At 34.0% G+C, this 21,714-nt stretch overlaps 4 protein-coding genes across 4 annotated transcripts; 1 reads left to right on the forward strand and 3 right to left on the reverse strand.

The window, feature by feature from the left end:
• Positions 1-267: 267 nt before the first annotated feature.
• On the forward strand, positions 268-1,830 carry LOC122609210 (patellin-6-like). The gene is made up of 4 exons (XM_043782267.1): positions 268-870; positions 1,017-1,123; positions 1,263-1,404; positions 1,507-1,830. The coding sequence occupies exons 1-4, from the start codon at positions 268-270 to the stop codon at positions 1,828-1,830; spliced, it is 1,176 nt and encodes a 391-aa protein (XP_043638202.1).
• A 4,803-nt stretch (positions 1,831-6,633) lies between these two features.
• On the reverse strand, positions 6,634-9,133 carry LOC122607383 (rhodanese-like domain-containing protein 9, chloroplastic). The gene is made up of 6 exons (XM_043780347.1): positions 9,029-9,133; positions 8,011-8,255; positions 7,600-7,750; positions 7,346-7,431; positions 6,994-7,098; positions 6,634-6,878 (listed from the first exon to the last, which is right to left on the reverse strand). The coding sequence occupies exons 1-6, from the start codon at positions 9,073-9,075 to the stop codon at positions 6,808-6,810; spliced, it is 705 nt and encodes a 234-aa protein (XP_043636282.1). The 5' UTR covers positions 9,076-9,133; the 3' UTR covers positions 6,634-6,807.
• A 348-nt stretch (positions 9,134-9,481) lies between these two features.
• Positions 9,482-15,689, reverse strand: LOC122607225 (outer envelope pore protein 16-3, chloroplastic/mitochondrial). Its single transcript, XM_043780160.1, has 3 exons — positions 15,579-15,689; positions 14,305-14,648; positions 9,482-9,892 (listed from the first exon to the last, which is right to left on the reverse strand). Exons 2-3 carry the CDS (start codon positions 14,633-14,635, stop codon positions 9,747-9,749), a joined length of 477 nt encoding a protein of 158 aa, XP_043636095.1. The 5' UTR covers positions 14,636-14,648; positions 15,579-15,689; the 3' UTR covers positions 9,482-9,746.
• Positions 15,690-16,982: 1,293 nt separating this feature from the next.
• On the reverse strand, positions 16,983-20,894 carry LOC122607230 (squamosa promoter-binding-like protein 9). Its single transcript, XM_043780164.1, has 3 exons — positions 19,967-20,894; positions 18,270-18,409; positions 16,983-17,682 (listed from the first exon to the last, which is right to left on the reverse strand). The coding sequence occupies exons 1-3, from the start codon at positions 20,326-20,328 to the stop codon at positions 17,177-17,179; spliced, it is 1,008 nt and encodes a 335-aa protein (XP_043636099.1). The 5' UTR covers positions 20,329-20,894; the 3' UTR covers positions 16,983-17,176.
• Positions 20,895-21,714: the final 820 nt, after the last annotated feature.

The raw sequence follows: 21,714 nt of genomic DNA on the forward strand, positions 1-21,714 counted from the left end.
GTATATCGAAGGTATTTGGTATTTTATGTTACTTGCAATTCCAGTAGACTATGGTTTTCTCACTAACAACAATTATTTATATTATCTGAATTATATCTATCATGCATATCCCTTGCAAATTAATCCATATCTCCATTTTATTACTTTCGTCGTCTCATCTGTTGATATATATTCCGATTCGATAAAATTAACCTGCAGCTTTCTTGATCGAATTGAACCCTACCAATTAACAAAAGTGTTAATTAATTCATCCATCTATCAATAATAATGGGTGAAGACATGACTTATAATCTTGAACCCTACCAAACAAAAGCACTCGAAAGCCTTAAAGAAAAGGTCGATGTTTCCTTCAGAGACAAACAAGTATCGATCTGGGGAATCCGACTCTCTGCCTACGGAAGCCCGGAATCTGATGTCATTTTTTCCAAATTCCTTAGAGCGAGAAACTTTAATGCCGGCCGTGCTTTCAACATGCTACGAGAATGTCTTTGGTGGAGGCACGAATTTGGAGCCGACTCAATCCTTGAACAAGATTTAGGTTTCAAAGAATTTGAAGGTGTGGTTAGTTACATGAATGGGGTTGACAAAGAAGGTCATCCCATTTGGTGGGAAAATAATTATGGAATTTTTGAAAATAAAGAAATTTATAACAAGTTCTTGGGAGATGACAAAAAGTTGGAAAAGTTTTTAAGATGGAAAGTTCAAGTTCTTGAAAGAGGAATTAAGATGTTGGATTTTAAACCTAGTGGAACAAAATCGATTACTATGGTTTATAATGTGCGAGGCCTGCCAAATAAAGAGCATAAATTCTATTCCAAGCATCTCTTCCCTCTCTTGAGAAACAACTATCCTGGAATCATTGACTTTGAGGTATTTAGTTGTATATATGCATTATTATGTTATTTTTATGTAGGTACTATGCTTTTCAAAATACAGTAAAATCTCTATAAATTAATACTGTTAGGGATAAAAATAATTAATATTGTTAGGGATAAAAATAATTTGCGTACTTGTAGATAATCCTCAATGCGCCATGGTATTTACGCCCCTTGTTCAAAGATGAAACAAGCAAGGCTAATTATTTGTGCCCTAAGAAAGCCAATGTGGCCGAAACCCTCTACAAGTAATTACTACCTCCCTACTTTTTTACCCTCTACCTACTTTAAATTCGTGTACACATATTACTTTACTAATATAGATCAGTTTAATTAGTTGTATATGTATCAAAAAATTTCATATTGTTTTTGTATGTTAATTATAAGGTACATAAAGCCCGAGTATATACCAATACAATACAATGGTCTATGTCGACCCGATGAGTTGAAAGACGGTCTTGTCAAACCGGCTACTGAGTTTACTGTCAATGGTGGAGAAGTTACTAATATTCCCATCCAAGGCATTGAGGTACCATTATTTAAAATTTGTGTTTTTTTTTTATATATATGTCACACTAATAATATACACAAATCGTGACGAATGTATTCGTGTAACTTGTTCTGTATATAGGAAGGTGCAACAATAACTTGGGACGTGGTCGTTGCTGGATGGGATTTGACGTATTCTGTTCAGTTCACACCTGATGCTGTTGAAAGCTACGGGATCGTGGTTGAGAAGTCAAGGAAAATGCTCGAGATAGATGAGGCATTACATGGCTCATATGTCGCTAAAGAAACGGGAAAACTAGTTTTAATCATTGATAACACAGCTTCTCAAAAGAAGAAGTTTGGTGCTTGGCGATTCCTTATCCAGAAAAAAGTGAAGTACGATCATGATGAATCATACGAGTCTCCTGTATTATATGAAAATAATTGTTTGTTTTCGAGTAGCTAGAACTAAGTTTTTTATTCCTGTTGCAAGTATATATAGTTGTCCGGACTAAGAGTTCAATCTGTCTATATCAAAGTTTTTCAAGTTGTAACAATTTTTCTTTCTTTTGGCCATTAATTATGGCATATTAGTCCGTCTTATTTGATGTAAACAATCTTTTCCTTTGGTATCTTATCCAAAGGTTATTATATTAAGAAAATCTACACTTCTAAGCCAAAAAAAAAAAATTCACAGTAGCCAGAACAGTTGTTATTCAAGCGCCAAACTTCTTTTGAGAAGTTGTATTATCATTGATTGATATATGTTTTTGCCTTGAAAGTAACCCCTTTCATTTTTACTAACAAAATTGAAAGTAACCTATCTTTGCCAAGTGAATTGAAAATTAAACCATTTATTTATTTAAAAGAAAAAACTCCTAACTTTTACCCAGATGATTTCTAGAGTTGCATGGTACATGAAGTAAACTGTAAAAGCAGTGATAAAACCTAACCTTTACAAATAAACTTTTCAGTTCAGATTGTTGTCTATATAACTGGAATTCTGAGGCTAAAAGGTTAAAGGTGGCGGTGTCGATCTCCATCACCGGCCACCACGATTATCCGGCCGTCTCAGCGTCGCGTCACTGCTGCATCACTATAGGCCGCTGCAGCACATCAGGTTTGTGTTTCTTTTTTTCCCGATTCTAGTTTGTGAAAGCATATTATGTGGTTTGTCGTCTAGAAATCTTAGATCCGCAATGGCCATTACCCATGTCTATATGAAATGGAACTCATGTAGTTATGAGTTTCAATACCATGACATATCAAGTGTCTTGCTTGTCAATGCATTGTTGTGAAAGACACTAGGCTCATCGAAAACAACCTAAAGGCTTAGCCTTTTTCTCAAGCTCATTGGGTTCGATGATATGCCTTGGCCTTTATGAAAAGAGGCATATGACACACGAGATATTTTAAATGCTGGTTTGTTCTGTTATTTATAAACTACCAAAATTTTTGTCATGGGCCTGCTAATCTATATAAAACAAGGCAGTTATCTCCTTTCTCTCTGATATACCAAAATTAGCTAAGTCCTCGACCTAGCTAATGGACACCTTGTACATCTCTTGGTCTATGTTTCCCTTGTCATTTCAGCGCTTGTCTTGTCTCTTCTTGCTGATGATTCTTTTTATTTGTTAGTGGTTGCTATACTTGGTGTTAAGCGTAACTGATGAACTTTTTATCGATTGTATAAGCATATATGATATATATTGCTCTTTATAGAAGTTCCCAATTTCCACCAGCAACTTTTCTCTGATTTTTGGAACACATATGCTAGCAGTTGAACCGAGCTTGAAGAAGCTCTAAAGCGTTTCTATAGTTGTTCAGGCCTTTAAAGTTGTAACATTGGATTTATTAAAGAACTATTATCAACATGAGGCCTTAGGTGTGTTTGCATAAGCATCCTGATCAGAAGCATTAACAGGCTTGTTCTCTTTTGCAGCTAGCAGCTCTTTCATAGAAATGTGTTCCAATATTTAAAAAACAACTGTTCTATCTACTCTGAAAACCTTTTTTTTTTTGTTCTTAACAGAAATTTTAGTAATATAACCTTTCGACAAGCGCCCGGCCCTAATACTGGGCAGAGAGTAGACGACCGCACGAGCGTCAAAAATACTAGGCTGTGATTTACAACAATGAAATACGTAATATGGTCAATATACTTTTTCTGTATCCAATCATTAAAAGTAACACTTTAATGGATTTTTCATGGATGTGGAGCCCCAACGAAGAAGACAGCCCTTCCTCCCATGATTTGAACATTTGTGGGAACTTCAACGTTCAAACATCTTACCAACGGGTTACTGACCACATTGACATATATATATATACACCAATTAACATAATATATTTTACCAAAAAAAAGAAATTCTATGCTTTGGAATTTAAGTTTATACTAGTATAGAGACCGGTAGTCATAGAGATTGGTTGTTTAACCGGTCTTTATAGCCCATTTAACCAATCTCTATAGTCTATTTTTGTATATAGTGTAATAATTAAACATGACCTACCTATTATATAGAATAACCCAGCGTTAATGAAGAAAACGAAAAAACAAATCCTATATAGAACAACAATGAAAGTCTTCAATATCTTGCGATGTTGGATTTAAGTAGATTGTTGCTCGTCTTAAAAAATTTGGATGGAGCATATTTTGACATCCTCCCCGGAGCAATCTGCCTGCTCGTATGATTCATCATCATCATCGTACTTCACTTTTTTCTGGACAAGATATCGACAAGCGCCAAACTTCTTCTTTTGAGAAGCTCTGTTATCAATGGTTAAAACTACTTTTCCGGTTTCTTTCGCGACATATGAGTCATGCAATGCCTCATCCATCTCTAACATTTTCGTTGACTTCTCCACCATGATCCCGTAGCTTTTGACAGCATCAGGTATGAACTGAATACATCAAATCCCATCCTACGACGACCACTTCCCAAGTTATTAGTGTGACATCTATACGAATCTGCCATTATAATTTGGCAAAATCAACCGTAAAAGCGTTCGTTCCAAAAAAGTGGGTCTAACTATAGTAAATTTAAATAATGGTACCTCAATGCCGTCAATGAAAACATTAGTTACTTCTCCCCCGTTGACAATGAACTCATTAGTAACCGGTTCAACAAGGTCGTCTTTCAACTCAATGTGCCGATCGACATAGACCATCGTATTGTATTGGTATATACTCGGGCCTTATGTACCTTGTAACATATATACAAAACAATATGAAACTACTTTTTTAATACAAATTAGACTAGACTGATCTATATTAATAAGGGAAATGATCCCTACACAACACCTTTTAGCCATACACAACACTATATGCATATTACAGTTGTACATAACACTATATGGATTACTTTAATACTTGTTTTAACAGATATTCTCAAACATATACAATATGTTTCTGTTCATTGAAAATCACCGTGCATCGCATCAATTGTTTCGTGAATCTTCGTGCATCAATTTAACTATGATCCAAGAGTCAAGATCTTGTCGTATTTATTTTACTTTAATACTTGTTTTATAATCCCCGACCTCTAATTATAAATGGTGTTTTTAAAATATTATATCACTTTTCAATATATGCATGTTTTTCTCTCCAGATATTTATTTAAATAATAAATAATTTCTCAAAAAGGTAATATTACCATTAAAAAATAACCTTTTTAATCGTTTAACGATCAAACGACCCCACATAACTTTTCCCCTCTTCGTCAAACCATCACCAACTGAATAACCAGTGCCAAATGTGCTCTAAACTGAACAATGTTTTGTTAAATAAATAAAGGGATAATGACCTGTGGATGTAGTGAACTATGACAAAATGTCTATGTTATGTATTGATCTAATCGGGGGTCTATGTTATGTAACGAACTTACCAAAACTGTCTAAGTGATGCATGTTACCAGGTAATCTACAAGTAGCCGGCTACCATCCATTTTTTTAAACTTGGGATAATGACCTGTGAATGTAGTGAATTATGACAAAATGTTTATGTTATGTATTAATTTAATCGGGGGTCTATGTTAGTAATGAACTTACCAAAACTGTCTAAGTGATGCATGTTATTTATTGTTTCCAACTCCTCCCGAGTATTTGAGAATTGGTATTTTCTTGTTTCCATTTAGTTATTTATTAATATCCCGAAAAGAGAAATGATGAATTCTGAGGTCAAGGGGATTTGATCTTTTCAGCTTTAGGCTTGTAATGCGTTCTTCTAAGTTTGTTGTTTTGTTGCTTTAACTAAAATCTAGCAGTTAGTTATTCTTTCTCATTTCAATTCTAAGTTATGTACCCTTAGATTTGTGTGTGTCAATGTGTATATGTTTGAGAATATATGTAATGATTGGTTTCAGGTTCTTGGCCTTATAAGGGATTGCAATCTTCAAATGCGATTTTAATATTTGAGATCTTTGATTTTTTGGTATATGATTGTGTTAGGGTTGATCGGAAAAATGTGGAGGTAGGTGGCGGCCAAAAGATATGAAGGTATTTACAGTTTTTATATAATTACAGAACTTATATACATATATGTTTCCACAACTTATATTTATTTATATATGTTAAATAAATAAATTAATTATTAAGATTAAAAAATAGAAAGGGAAAATAATTGATGACCGGCTTTAGCCTGTAACATGCACCCCTTAGACAGTTTTGGTAAGTTCGTTGCATAACATAGACCCCTGATTAGATCAATACATAAAATAGATATTTTTTCATAGTTCACTACATCCACAGGTCATTATTCCTTAAAAAAATGGATGGTAACCGGCTACCTGTAGATTACCGGGTAACATGCATCACTTAGACAGTTTTGGTAAGTTCATTACATAACAATATAACATAGACCCCTGATTAGATCAATACATAACATATACATTTTGTCAGAGTTCACTACATCCACAGGTCATTATCCTATAAATAAAACAAACAAACTTCTCGCCAAACAATTCCATATACTGAACGTGTTATTCGTTTACAAATTACAATCCTACTCTTCACCTTTATTTAATGAAAATTTTTGCCCAATTCCAAACACCCTCTAGTTTTGATATCTGTTATTATTGAGTTGATACTTCGTAGAGTTGCACACTTGAACATGTCAGCAGTCAAGCAAATTACTTTTTACAGTTGGTATTTAGGCTGTAACTTTATTATTTCGCAAATAAATAAAGAAGTTATATACGATCAAAAAGTCATCGATGTTTATTACAGGTTATGAAAGTATAAATCAAGGAATACGGTTTTAAAACATTAGTCGGATCAATAACCAAGAAATTTTATTAACTGCACATGTTGAATAAATGATCAGTCATAACTAAATCTGCAAATCTATCATCACATATGATCTATGTTTTCAAGAATCTTACTTGACTCAAATCATCATTCAGACAAATAACATGAGTGCAAAACTTTTTATCTCACTCTGCAATTGCTAACTCGAAGGAACAAGTGCAATGATCTTCTCTGCTTGATCTGGAAAGAAAGTTATGAAAAGATACGCACCTGCGATTGTCACAAAAATTATACACCATAAGATTAAAAAAAAAAAAAAAAAAAAGTGCTACAGATTCATGGTTACACACGTCAAAAATACAAGCGAGCAAAAAATAAAACTTACAAATGAGTACGGTTCCAAGAACAGCTGAGATCTTGCCTTGCACTTGTACCAAACCAGCCTTACCTGCGTCTTGTAACTCAGTAGAACCCTCAACATCAAACCATCCTGAAATCCACATCAAAACCTATCTTATGATCAATTTCAACAAATAAAACAAAGTCTTTCTTCGTTTCAACTCTTAAGAGGGTCGACTAATGCACTACAATTTATAATCCATATTGATACGAAAATTTTATGGAGGGTATGCAATATCATAAAAAAAGATTGTTAGCAGTTGCATATGATAACAAAGTAGTATTCTTGGTATATTTACACTATGAATGTTTTCAGATTGGAATCATTGAAAACAGACCTGGTTTTACAGATTGGAGTCCTGATGTTATACATGCTATATTCTGAAATCCAGCTGCCTCTAACTTGTTTGCAGCACCGGCAGATCTTAAACCATAACAAACAGACCATATCTTAAATAATCAAACACAAAAAAACTAAAGATAACAAAGCAAAGATACTTTATTGAAGGCATATTGAAGGTTTGACTTTTATTAGCTAGTTTCTATGAACATGCAATTATCAAGTACTCGAACAAAGTTTAATTGTATATACCTTAGTCCTTCCTGGCAAACTACTAGAATTTTACTATCAGGCGAGAACTGGTTCTTCACTGTCTGCACGAATTCTGTATTGGGCTTAGTAAATGGCAATCCATAAAATAAACCCGAAAAGTTGTTATGCAGTTGTCTCTTGACTATTGTTCCTGCAAAAAACAAATATTTAAAATAATCAAGAAAACCCCAAAATAAGCGAAACCCGTAGAGATCATATGAATCTTGTTGGTGCATCAGGGTCAAGGATGGAACAAAGGAAAATGCTTTTAAGGATGTAACAATATAAGTTGGCAACATTATAAATTGGAAACTAGGAAAATTTCTCCTATTATGTTCCAGATGTAGATATGTGGAATCAAAAGATCTCGACAATGAGACGAATTTAAACGACTTATATTAGTTGTGATACCTGGATCATTGTCTGTATTTTCGATAAAAAGAGGAACATGTTTACATGATTTAATGTGTGCTCTTTCATATTGAGTTCGATCTCTAACATCCACAATCGAGTACCCTTCTTCTGCTACAAGTCGCTTTGCCTCTTCAGCATTGACATATTCAATTTCTGCATTAACTCTTAAACTCGTACGCAAAATTCTTGGCGTTCCATCGCGACGAGTATTATTAAACCTTAATGAAAATGTACCCAAATTGCTGAAAACATATTGCAAATCATAAGATACTTTGACAAAATCATTTTAACACAAAAGTCAAACCTATGACTTCCCAAAGTCACATTTTGATGATTTGATAAACTTGACACTAAATATTATGTAGATTTCCTGTAATGTTATGTTAATTTAACTTACTAAGCCTTCTACATTGTCACAACAATATAAAATAGCAGTATTAAAATTAAGAAGAGCAAACATGACAGTTGACTTAAAAAGTGAAACAACATGAATTTTATGCAACATTTTCCACATAGAAATAAAAGGTAATCATAGCAACTTAGCAAGTCTATAGTTCTGAAATGAGATAATGTCAAAGATAGCTACATACTTTCAGTAAACTTCTGTTTTTGTACTCGTGACTCATCCAGTCCACTTAGTTATAAGTACATTAACTAAAAATGAACAAAACAGAAAATATGTTGTTCTAATTTATTGACATAAACCATCAAACACACAAAATGGGAGCTTTTTGAGAAATTTAACCAATAAAGAAGAAGGGGTAAGTCCACAAAAATGTATCAAACTATCAAACCTGTCATCCTTTCCATCGTTTATATTGAGTTTAACACACACACACACACACAAAAAAAAAGAACTAAGTGCACAAAATGAAGTTCAAATGTTATGGTTTTGCAGGACCGACATATGATTGTCACATAAGCAAATACTCGACAAAATGGTAAAATTATGTAGAAGATAGGTTTTCTGGGAATTTGAAGAGAAATAGATATTTGAGAAAAATAAAAACTTTACCTTCGAGAAGAGAGTGCGGAAGAGCAACAAGAGCTGATCCCCGCCATTATTAATGAGTAAATGTGGATATTTTGTTAAAGAGAGTGATTGCTTCATGTAAAGCCATGAATGGCCCCAGAAATTCAGGACATTCAATGGGTTTTTGACACGTGGTATTCTTTAATATGTATTGGATTGGGTTTTCCAAATCCTAATAGATATTGTTTTTTTCAGTTTTCTTAGGAAACAGTTTTTTTATCAAACAAATATGGATAAATGATACTAGTAGTTTTATATTGATTTATGCAAAGATAGCACAATTAGATGATTACAACTTTAGAATTTGCAACTTTTTAAGAATAATAATTCTTTATTTGACAGGTTTCTCATGCTTGTAACGAAAGCTTGAGTTTCGAGAATAATCAACATGACTACATACATTTTTGTAGCTCACTATGAATCTTGCAAAGGTTATTGCTAAACACTTGATCAGTTTTCAAGAAATCATTCAACGATAAATATCTTAATGATCCTTTTGGTAGTTCACACATGCATACAAAATGACAAGTTGTTATCAACCCAAGAAACCTGCTGTAATTTATTTCAGCAAACTGTTGGACTTTGTAATCTGCACTATCGAAAGCAGAGTGCGTTTACATCTCCAAAACAGAACATACGGCAAATAGAATATTGGAAAGGTTGATCAAGTCTCCATAACAGCCATATGTGAAGAGGGAACTCAATTGGCATCAACCCTTTTCTTGGTAGTATAAGGGTAGTACTCCTTACCCGTATCCACTCTTGTGGTTTGCCCACCAACATCAATTGCTGCAGATGTAGCTGCAAGTGCCGCTCCAGCAGAGATAGCTGTTGAAATACTCTTACCTACAAAACAAATGGCATGTCATTAATACATTAACAAGCACCACAAAAAAGGTAACAAATTAACCATGTGATCTTTTAACTATTATCCAACCCTACAACTCGTCAAGTCTCAATCACATTCTAGAAGAAACCTTTTTTTGAAGATCCTGATATATGGATAATAAAACAATAATCACTAAAAAGGTAAATCTTGCACCATCCGACCATGTGACGGTAAACAGCACAACGCCTCTGACATAATCAGTCATGTTATAGTATATCTATACACAACTCTAAAGAGAAAGAAATAAGTATAAAAGACATGGCTTACTGAGTCCCGACTAGAATATGCACAATTCATCACTTACAGAAGTAAGTTTGTAGCATATGAATACTCTTATGAAGTATATGCATCCACTACAATATGACACCCCAAATCAATCCACATCAGTTGTAACCAATAAAGCAGTCAAATTGAGTATATTTCACTATAATTTAAGCCTAAAATAAATCACGGTAACCATGTAAAATTTGTAGCACAAGCTATGTGCAACCATCACGACACTATGAACAAGTACTTGGATGAGAATTTCAACGAACTAGAGATACATACAGCAGCAATGAATAAGGTGTCATTTCACCAGATTTGGTACTAAAGATTTTCAGGTCAAGGTCAAGTATAATCCTCTAAACTGATATCCTTCCTCCTTCCCGTTTAACTTTCTCGAGAAGTTTGCCTGTTCAACTATGAATTAATAAAGACTCTAGAACTGAGGCAGCATTAAAATCCACAATCTTACAGTATATGCACATCTGTTTTGGAACAAGTCAACATACCACTGCTAAGACCATCTCCAATGGTTAGCCCCTTAACCAGAAATAACTGCCATGTCAGCATAGCACTAATATAACACTTAATCCACTTTTCACCTTTAATGGTTCAGTTTCATAATATTAATTTTCTCTATAAAAAAACTAGCTGTTAGCAGAATAGCAGGTTAATTCACTTGACGTTACCACCATAAAATCAGCCCCATAATGCAGGCCATAGCCCCAGGCGTCCAACAGCATAGCACCAGGACCTGTCACTATGGAGATTGGAGCCATAAAATTGATGTTGAAGTTGGTCCAAGAAGTGTCGCTAGGCATGAAACTAATTGACGTGAAGAGCAATGGTTCTAAACTTTAAGTAAGCATACACTTTAACCTTTTAATCTATTGACATCCAGTTAAGCCCAATCCCATAAACATAATAACGAAAGGGGGAGATGAAAGAATAAGCACAGCATAGATAAAGAGAAGGGGCATAATTGTGGCCAGAAAAGGCCCTAACGAAGCTATTTCGCTATATATTTATTTTTTCTTGTTTGATTTAGAATCAATATAGGCTATAAACCCGGGTCAGCATATTAATGGACAACCAGAGTATATGCTTTACAAGGCTTGTCTTATTGACATGAGCAGCAAGTGTTGTGCTTCAACATTTGAATCTAATGAATAATTACATTCAATTAGCATCAAGTCCATGAGCACAATTATTAAAAAGGACAGATGGAACATAAATAGCTATAATTGTGGCCAGATGAGTGCCATAAAAAACTCACTATTTATTTTATTTTCCTCTGTGCAGTACTTTAGTTCCGAATTCTGATGTGTTTTATGGACTCGAGTATTAATCTAAACTAAAGCTTCTTCTTTTTTTGAAGGGCAATCTAACCTACTCCCCCTAAACTACGCGAATGCCTAAGATGCAACCTAAGACTTCCGAAAAACACGACGATAATCCAACCCCACAAATGTGGAAACTGGAAAGCGGGGACTCGAACCAAGGTTGATTCTCCCAAGGTCAAATACCTTACCAATGAGCCACCAACCCCATTGGCTAAACTAAAACTAATTGACCCAAGAACAAACCACTTTTCGATTTCAATGGCCCAATAAGACAGACTTTGGCCTCACTACCATGGACCAGTTCCTTTCCGAAACTAACAAAAATATTAAAAGTGATCCGGCTATCACAACAATTAACACAATATCAAACTGCTAAACAACTCTATCAACTGTCCACATAACTAAAATTGCAAATCATACAGATCAATATGACAACCTGTTTGCAGACCTTCAGAAAATAACTACGATGGTAAAATATGGAAATGATTGCATTAAATTCTGCTCCAAGCCATGTCAGGATGTGATGTTTAGCGATCAAAGTTAGATAATTTAATGGCGCAATACTTTACACCAACCTTAATTGTACTTTCTGATATTACAGTGCTAGTCTAGAAGCTTTGAAGTGCCTTAACAGTTAAGCATTAAAAGCCTGAAATAATGCCACATCTATGCCACCACAGCTTTAATCATCTTTACTCTTCCAAAACTCTGAGTGGTGGAAAGCAAAGAACATTTTTGGCTTGTAGTGAAAAGGAATTTAAACATGAAATACACAATTGACTAAAATGAAAAATGAGGAATTACTATGCTTTCAATATCTCCAACTCCCAAAACTATGTGCTGGTTATCTTGCTGTTATTATGCGGAGACATAATTTTTGAAGTGAAGAATTGATAAGTTTTGCAACAAGTAAGAACCACTACTTAGCGAAAGGTAGACGATACATGGCATAATATATTCTTACACAACACCCTACTAGTTATGATCTACTAGTCGTTTTTGTTCTATCAGTTACGATGCAAACAAGCCTTTATAGTGCAACTTACTATAACATGCACTTTATATGTATAAATAAAAAGGGTTCCATCTATCAAAAATAGGATCAATTGCGCAACTTTTTCAGGTTCATTGGCAAACTTGATTGACCATAGTTCTATAGAACGACAGTGTTTTTTAAACGAAGCTTCCTTGTATATGATCCATAGTCACATGGAACGCGGTACGATACGGTACGGGAAACGCAAACTAGTACGCGATTCGTAAGTCTCTAAAATCCGGTACGAGGGTGGGTAGGTTCATTTGGAACGTCAACTCGGTACGCGATACGATGTACCATATTCGGTACGTAAATTTGGTACAAAACATATAACTAATGGAATACTCTAATAGGGTTTTGTGAATGAAAATTATTTTTTTTGGGCTAATTAGACCTATACTAATGTGTCAAGAATGTAAACGGGCTCGAGACTTAGCTATGTAAACTGGTTTCGAAAATATAATAAAATCTCAAAAACTGGCTCGAGAATATAAACTGGTCCCTTGAAATATATGTCAATTATACATAAACAATTTTTTCATAACTGGATCTGTAATCCATAAACACAATAAAACATATAAATGTAGCATAGAAATTACGAATATAATAGACATAAATACATTTTAACTTAAACTAAAATAAATAAAATTACTTTGGCCATCCACTAATCCATTCAACCTTTTTGGTTTTGACAAAACCTGCCAAAAGACAAAAGGATATCACGTGTCATCTAAATCATGGAACAGTAGCCCCTAACATTTTTAATTAATTAATTATATATAAGAAATAACATCCATCTCCATTCTATCTTCTTTCTTTCTCACAGTGCCGGCGACTCACGACTCACAAGTTAGGTCGGCATCTTTTATATAAAAAAAAAAAAAGTTAGGTCGACATCTATATTTACGAGTAAAACATAAAGTTTGAAAAAGTCAACACATATCTCAACCTACAACAACGGCGATAAAAAACAATGGTACGACGGTTCTTATATTTACGGTACGGCGTCCCGGTGGCAGCGGTACACGATTCACCCACATGAAACGACAAACACGAGATCGCTACCTTGAACGTTATGGATCGAGTTTCGCCTTCGTCCGGGACGATTTTGTACCGCGTTTCGGTACGGAGTGTACCGTACGAAAAACTTAGGTGCGTTCCCGTTTCCTGTGACTATGATATGATCAATTGATCCATTAGTGTTCCGCAATGCAGATACATGTTGCAATCAAATTCCAGCAATTCAATATAGCATGTCGTTATAAATAATACAAGGGTATAAATACTCCATTGAATCTTCAGTGGCCTACTGGACTGTAATTCACAAAATAAGCATGGCATAATCGAGGTTTACTTAAGGCTACCAAATTCCCATTATTTTTACATGTTGCAATCAATATACAAATAAGCTTCATTTTTAAACGACACTAAATAAAATAGGCAAGGGGTATGAAAGATTCCATTTAATCTTCTGTGAATTGTACTTGACAAAAATAAGCAGAGCAAAAGTGAGATTGACGTAAGGCTACCAATTTCCCATATATTCTACAAACTGAAGCGAACAAATTACCTCAAGCAGTGGATTCGCCATAGACATACACAACAACAAATAAGGAATTCCAATTTCCAACTTGGTAAAGAAAACAATTTCTTATAAAACAACGGCCACTAGATACCCCTACGATAAAATAAAAATTTTAATTAAGTGAACAGCAAAATTACTGACCTTTAAAACCAAGAATAGTAGCACCGGCAACGAACCCACCAACAGCTCCATTAACAAAGTCTCTCTTTGCTCGATAATTCTGTGTCAATTGTTCGACACCAATGTAAACCCCACCAATAGCAGCAAAAGTCAACCCATGGTTACCCATCATTTTCAATGTCCTAATCAAACCGGGAAGAGCAACATTTCTCTCCACACGGGGCACATCCATCCAAGTAGCAACTATGGTACCCCAAAGGGTTCCAGTGGCCAAACCAAAAGCAGAGCCCTTCATAACTTTCGTCAATGAAGAATCTTCTTCTTCCAAGTATCTACGATCTGTAGTATCCATTGCTTTCTACTAACTGGACAAATACACTCACAAATTTCAGATCACATAGTATTTGAGGTTCAACAAATGTTTCTTTTTTCAGTCATTAAGTGTTGAATGTATTAAGTGGCTGAATGTATAAAAAATGTCTGTATGTATTAAGTAAAAAATAGGTAATTGACGGTTATTTTTGTTTATTAAATCAAAAAAGAAACATGAAATTTGACTGAATGCAATCAGTTCTTAATTATTAAGTCTATTAAATAAAAAAAGAACAGGGCCTATATAAGTAAAATTTGCACAAAACAGCCCGAACATAAACCGAAAACCAGTGCCACTATCTGTAGCTTCAAGCATTCAATTTCCATAAAATGAGTAACGGATTACTAATCTTGCATACTTGCATTATAATTATAAGTTTATCACATATATCAACTAAAGATGAAATCGATATCAAATAGGATAAAACACAATTTCTAGCTTAGATTCAATTTCGTATCAACTTATCTGACTTCCAAAATATCTATTGTGGATATCAAGCTTTAAACTTTCCAAATTTTATGTAAAGCGTAATCAAAAAATTAATCGAAAACATAGCAAAACGTGACAACCTCAGATACATTTTGATCATTTGATGCACTCTTATCGGTTACGAGTGCATTAATTCGATATTCGATCATTTCGCTAGAAATGACATACACAGTTTTTAACTAACTTACAACAAATTTGTGCAAAGCTAACTTAATTACAATCAACTTCAGTATCACATTTCATATATTTATATTAAAAATAATGAAAATGAAAAACCTAAAATATATGATTAATGATATTAACTATAAACACAATTCACTATTCTAGGTCAGAAATGATTTATTAACCCTAGATATACATACATATATATATATAGATAGAGATTATAGATATATATATATATATATATAGGTAGTAAGGTTGGATTGGTCACCTGAGAGTGACTGGATTTAAAGAGAGCGGAAAGATCGGCGATTATGAGATTACTTGATTTTTGGGGGATTCGTTGGGTGTTTTTTTACACACAGTACAACAGTTGTAGTAACTCGAGTATAAACCATGGTTAGGTTATAACTTATTAAGGATACATGTATGGTTAAGCTTAAATTCCAAGTTGAACCAATTAAAACATTTTAAATGTTTATGAGCAAATAAAAATTAGGACTGGAACTTGATAGGAATTAGTATTGAGTACTTTTGTAGATTCCAATTCATTTATCAAAACGGTCACAATTCACAAAGGATCGGAATATAATAAATAGGGTTAAAAAAAATGACAAAATGTATAAAGCTCATGATGTTTTTATTGTAAGGTTGAAAAAAAAAATTAACACCCAACAAAGATTAATGTCTGACTACCTTAGACTCCGAGATAATCCAATAGTGAAAGTACCCGTACGCCGGCAAATAATAGACAAAGCTAGGTAACCAAAGTGCACTAAAGCCACCAGTTCTTAAAAAATCCATCACCTGAATGCCCACTTCGGTAAAACCCATTTTGGATCGGATTTGAACTCAAAACCTATTTTCTCAAATCTCTTTCATTTTTTCATACTAATTGAGCTAAATCTCATTGATTGCAAGATTAACTCAATAACTGAATTTTTGTTGGAATCAATAAATTTTGATTTTTTTCAAAATATCTTGATTCTTTTGGATTAGAATCCTTTAATGTTGATTCAACTTTATAGGTAAAGTTGAAACAACTTTAGTCATTGGATTAAATTCAATGGTATTAAAATTTGATGTTTAAATCATAACAATTGGCTATAATCCAATGGTTAAAGTTGATCCAACTTACCTATAAAATTAGATCTACTTTAAAATATCTCAATTCGATTATGAGATACATATAGCCATATAGGTGTGTAAAACCTAAAAGATAACTTTGTTTATAAGTTGCAAGGCCTATACCCAAAAATCTTGACTCATGTTCGCTACTTGCTTGATGTGCTTGAACATACCAGCACTACATACCCCCATTATCCGTTTCGAGGACACTCATTCTTCTGAGAATTACGACATTTTGATCCTTTTATATGAAAGTCAACAATGTGTCAAGTTGTGAACTTAATCTTCATTAACGAAATACTCTTTATGCTACACAATATAAATATTGAACACTCAAACATATATAAAGAAACCACTTTTGACCAGATTTCCTGATTACCAGTTGATTGATCTTTTACTTGATTTGGTTTTACGAAAACGTCAATATCGGGTTATGGGCTATTAGCGCCCATACTTCACGTGCATAGATAACATCAGACCCTTCGACTCCATCCCATCACACAATCGAATTCGAAAAAGCATGAAATGTATAAGAACTAAACAAAAAAGTTCAAATCTAGGCAGAGTTCCTTCTTATTTAGAACAAGGTTAAGGCCTTGTTAATCAGTTTCAACTTCAATACAGCATCTAAGACAGCAACCAGATCTTGTCCTACCAGAAACACACAGAATACAGTTGAACGATGAAAAAGTCGAAACGATGGTACATAAACACGGCCTAACACATTCATTCATAGATGAGTTAAAGGGACCAGTCAATTTGGTCAGCAGATGAGTCATATCGCCTTCCACCCTGATGACCAAGCCCAGTCTCACCAGAGTAACCAGAGTATGGGATTTGACCCAAACCCAAATGGGCTTCATTGGTGCCATAACCCCAGCCATTTGAGAAATGACCTTGAGTCTGAACCACGGTCACAGTTGGTGGTTGAACCAGGTGTGCACCAGCACCAACATTGGTGTTTAAGTAGTAGTCGTGGGTCAAGGTTTGGTTTCTTGAAGCTGATGAGTTATTTGACAGAAGAGAGAGAGCACAATTGGACTCTTGAACTCCATTAAAGCATCCTCCAGGAGGAACGTGATCCGGGCCCATGTATGGTGGTGGGTTGTCCAAGTTGCTCTGCCATGGAAGTGGTGGAAATTTTGTGATTCCAGTAGATGCTCTTGTGTTAGGCCAGTTAACCTTCCCTCTCGAGCATGATGAAAAGTCCATCAAGAACCCCCCAGAATTGCTATTGTTTTCTGCCACTTCACATTTAAAACACAACTTTAGAGATAAGCATGAGAAATTAAAACACAACTTTAGAGATAAGCATGAGAAAATACAAAGCCTCATCCCAACAGGCCAACAGAGGTGCAGTTGACTTTTGAGGTCAGCTGACAAGTTTCAAATAACAAAACAAAGACTTTAGAGGTAAATTTCGATAAGAAAATTTGGTTTAACATTAGCAGAAGATAATGATCTCAATACTCAAAAAAACTTCCTTCTTGATTCTTTGTTCTTGTTCGCAAAATCATTTCATAAATCTGTAGAGTTTGACTTTTGAGGTCAACGGTCTGTTTTCTACCTTAGAATAATATGAAACCATGAACTACATTTGCCATAGAGGAAAACATTGGTCCAAAACTTCTAACAGTTCTATTATTTCATGATTTAAGTTAAAACACCAGCAAGGGTCGATTTCGAAAGCCAAACAGTTCCTTAAAGGTTTTTATTCATCTCTGTTAATTTGATATAAAATTCCTTTTCTTTAGGAATAGTTGCTGGCATGTTTATGACAAACGTATAGAGAAAACAGAAAAATAAGTATAAGTTAATGTTATGAAAATCCAACCAAAGATAGAGGAAGAGAGGTTTCCATAGCGAGCAGCTAGCAGAGTTCCAGATGCTGGCTTCCTCCTACGTTCATTGTGCCCAGCCAATCGCCTGCGACAGCTTCTTTTCCCTTGATCAAACTCCGGTAGCTGATGAAACCTGCAGCCAGATTTGCAAAAGTTATTGCTTCGTCCGTATAATGTAAACTCTTATAGCATCAACTACGTATGGTAATGCAACACGACAATTTCACTAGGCACATAGTTTGATTATAAATAAAAATTTAACAAATTAAAAAAATAAAAAAAAATAAAAAAAACATATGAGTCGAACTCGGACATAGTGACCGCGTTAATGATGAAAAAAAAACCATTTTAACAACACATGATAGGAAACTTATGGACCACCATTATTTTAACCATTACTTACTAGTGATTGCTAATAGAAAAATAGGTAAACATTGGAAAGGAATGTTTCCTAAAAGGAAAACTCTGCTTTTTATCTTTTACAACCTAACATAGAAATTATTGCACTTTATTAGGGAATGGAGGGAGCCATTTAAAATCTAACTTTCCATGCCCTGCATCCAATGTCTGCATCTCATAAAAGGACCAACCCAGACTACATAGACCATAGTACTTAAAAAGATTGGTGATATTAATCAGCATATAATGTTATCACAGTTAATTTTTCTTCTCGATTCGCTCATTTTCTTAGACGACATTAGAAAACTCACTTGAGATTAAGACACTTACGTCAACGGTCGATAGACACATTTTTGGTGGTTCAATGAAAAATACAAAAAAAGTGTGACTCAGATTCACAAACTTTAGTTAATTTTAAGATAGGCCAATTACTCAAGAAAGCCAAACAAGGCCAATCCTAATCCTAATTTCTGTCCTTGCTTTTTCTTATATGCCTATTTTGGGTAGCAAAAAAGATGAACTTAACCTCATTAATGTTGGCATGTTGCAACTTCAAACTTTTGACAGAATAAGAGGTATTTAAAGCGGGTTAAGCATAATTAGTTTATGATTTCATTAAGCTTTTGAGCACTATATTAGCTACAAAAATCTAAGAGACAACCCTTCCTGCTACCCTCTACCCCAGTCTCTAAATAAGTGCAGAGGATGTACTTAATATACAATTTACAACTTCCCCTGTACCTTACAGACTTCCAAAATCTTACTATAAAACACTTTCTTCATTTTTTTAACACATCAAACCCTGTGTACACAGACCATGTTCATAAATGTTTACTGCCAATACACAACTTCATTTATATATATATACTAAATAGTGACAACAATAACATCAGGTTAATACTTAATACATGTTCATTGCCAAAAGATAACTCATGTACAGATACTCATAAGTTTAGTGACAACAATAACTTTATACACAAATATGCATATAGAAAGAACTTGTACAATAATCTCAAATTTCATGTGATATACTGTAAAAGGACTACATACATGCTTATATAAACATATATAGGAAAGGGTATATAACCTTTATGTTTATATGTTTACTGACTACAATAGTTTCATAGTCATATATATACATACAGAAAATACTTATATGCCATAATCTCAAATTCCATACCACACAAAACAAACATATACATATATAAAATCAATATATAAATATATATACAGATTATTCCAATAAAGATACATACCCAAAAATGGAAGGAAAAAAAAAAGTAAAACTAACCTGCTACACTGTTGACAAAACCTCTGTTCAATCCCATTAACAATAACCTTAGGAGTCTTGGAATGAACACCACACACTTTATGCCTAGAATAGTAAGTTTTGGCATCACTTAGATCCAAGTTACATCCTTCAACTTGACACCTAGGTGGTTCTTGACCAACAACCACCACTCTGCCACCACCACCACCACCACTAGTCCTTCCTTTCTTGATTGGCCCAACACCACCACCATCACCAATAACTGGACCCAACCCACTTTCCATTTTTATCTCAACATCTTCAAAGTAAGTTTTTTTACCAAATTTCAAACCAATTTTCAAAAGATTTGATTCACTAGAAGAACTAGAGCCACCTATTTCCATGGTTGGTTGTTGGTTAGTTTTTTTTTATGTTTTTTTGTTAGTTTTTATCAAGTTCAATCATATTTTTTTGTGGGTCCTAATTTAAAGTACTATTTGTTAAATAAAGTTTCAAACTTTGTGCGTATATATATAGATATATGTATGTATATTATTGAAATATTGAATACAAGCCACACAACAACAAAATAACAAGTACTATTACTATACTGGTTATTGACAAGACTGTTGGGGTCTCAGCAAATGATTAACTTTTTGACAGGGAAGAAAGACTGGTGTTTTTGCTGGTGGTTTAGGGTGTAGCAATGAACTGACAAAGATGGGCCAATGACAGCTTGTGAGTTGTAATTTGTGCATAAGATGTTGTAAATTAGAAAGAAAAATAAATGGAAAATAAGGGAGGTTTTTGTTGGAAGTTGTGAGAAACTGAGAAGCTTTACAATAGTCCTTTTATGGTGACTGTTTTCTGTTGAAAACAAACCATTTTTCCTCTTACTCTCTGTTTTCTTTTCCTCTTTAGGAGTATCAATTCTACACAAATGATGGGTGTGCGTAGTTGTGTACTCTATGGCTAAAGTATATTATAGTGTCTATATTTCAACAATTGTGGTTGTTTGATATGTGGTATAGATATACATTTTGGTGGAGTTATGTCAACTTAAAATAAGGTTTAGGGAGGATATTCTTTTTAAGAATAATCATTTGATTTGATGGCTGGGTGTATTTTGTTATTAAAAATTATGTTTTACAAGAAAAATTTTTTCTTAAAAGGTTTGGATTATTTGCTTGTAATAGAGGATCTAGCTTACATTGTTTTAATTTGGTACGCATTAGAGAGCCTACTCACCCTCAATACATAATAGGAGGAGAAACTCTCGACTAAACCGCCCGAAAGTACGACATTTAATTGGGATAAAACCATGCCACCTCTGCAGGACTCAATTCTGCTTCATTGGGAACTTTGTTTGTGAAATTCTTTTAAATATCTTTTCCATATCTTGAAGTTGAAATATCCATAATGTAAAACTGGTGCTCAACCTCTGAATTATAATAGAAAGTACTTGTAAGAAAATATTTGGTGTATGAAGTTTATAATGTTTGTATGGTATATATACAAAGATATGATATGATTTTCGTAGGTTCTTGAGCCATTAATATATATGAAATAATCTTTTTTTTAACTAGTAAGGTAGGAAGGAGTACTTTTTCATTACCTAATTCTTATCCAATTCATCCTTCAATCAAAACTCTACAACTCACAGCTACCCAATTTTACCCAATTCTTACCCAAATTACTGGCAATACATACCCAATTATTACCCAACTTCATTTTCTTTTTCATTTAATTTTAATACATATAATTAAAACCATATAAATATAAAACATAAT

This window comes from Erigeron canadensis, chromosome 7 (assembly GCF_010389155.1).
Source record: "Erigeron canadensis isolate Cc75 chromosome 7, C_canadensis_v1, whole genome shotgun sequence".
NCBI classification, from domain to species: Eukaryota; Viridiplantae; Streptophyta; class Magnoliopsida; order Asterales; family Asteraceae; genus Erigeron; species Erigeron canadensis.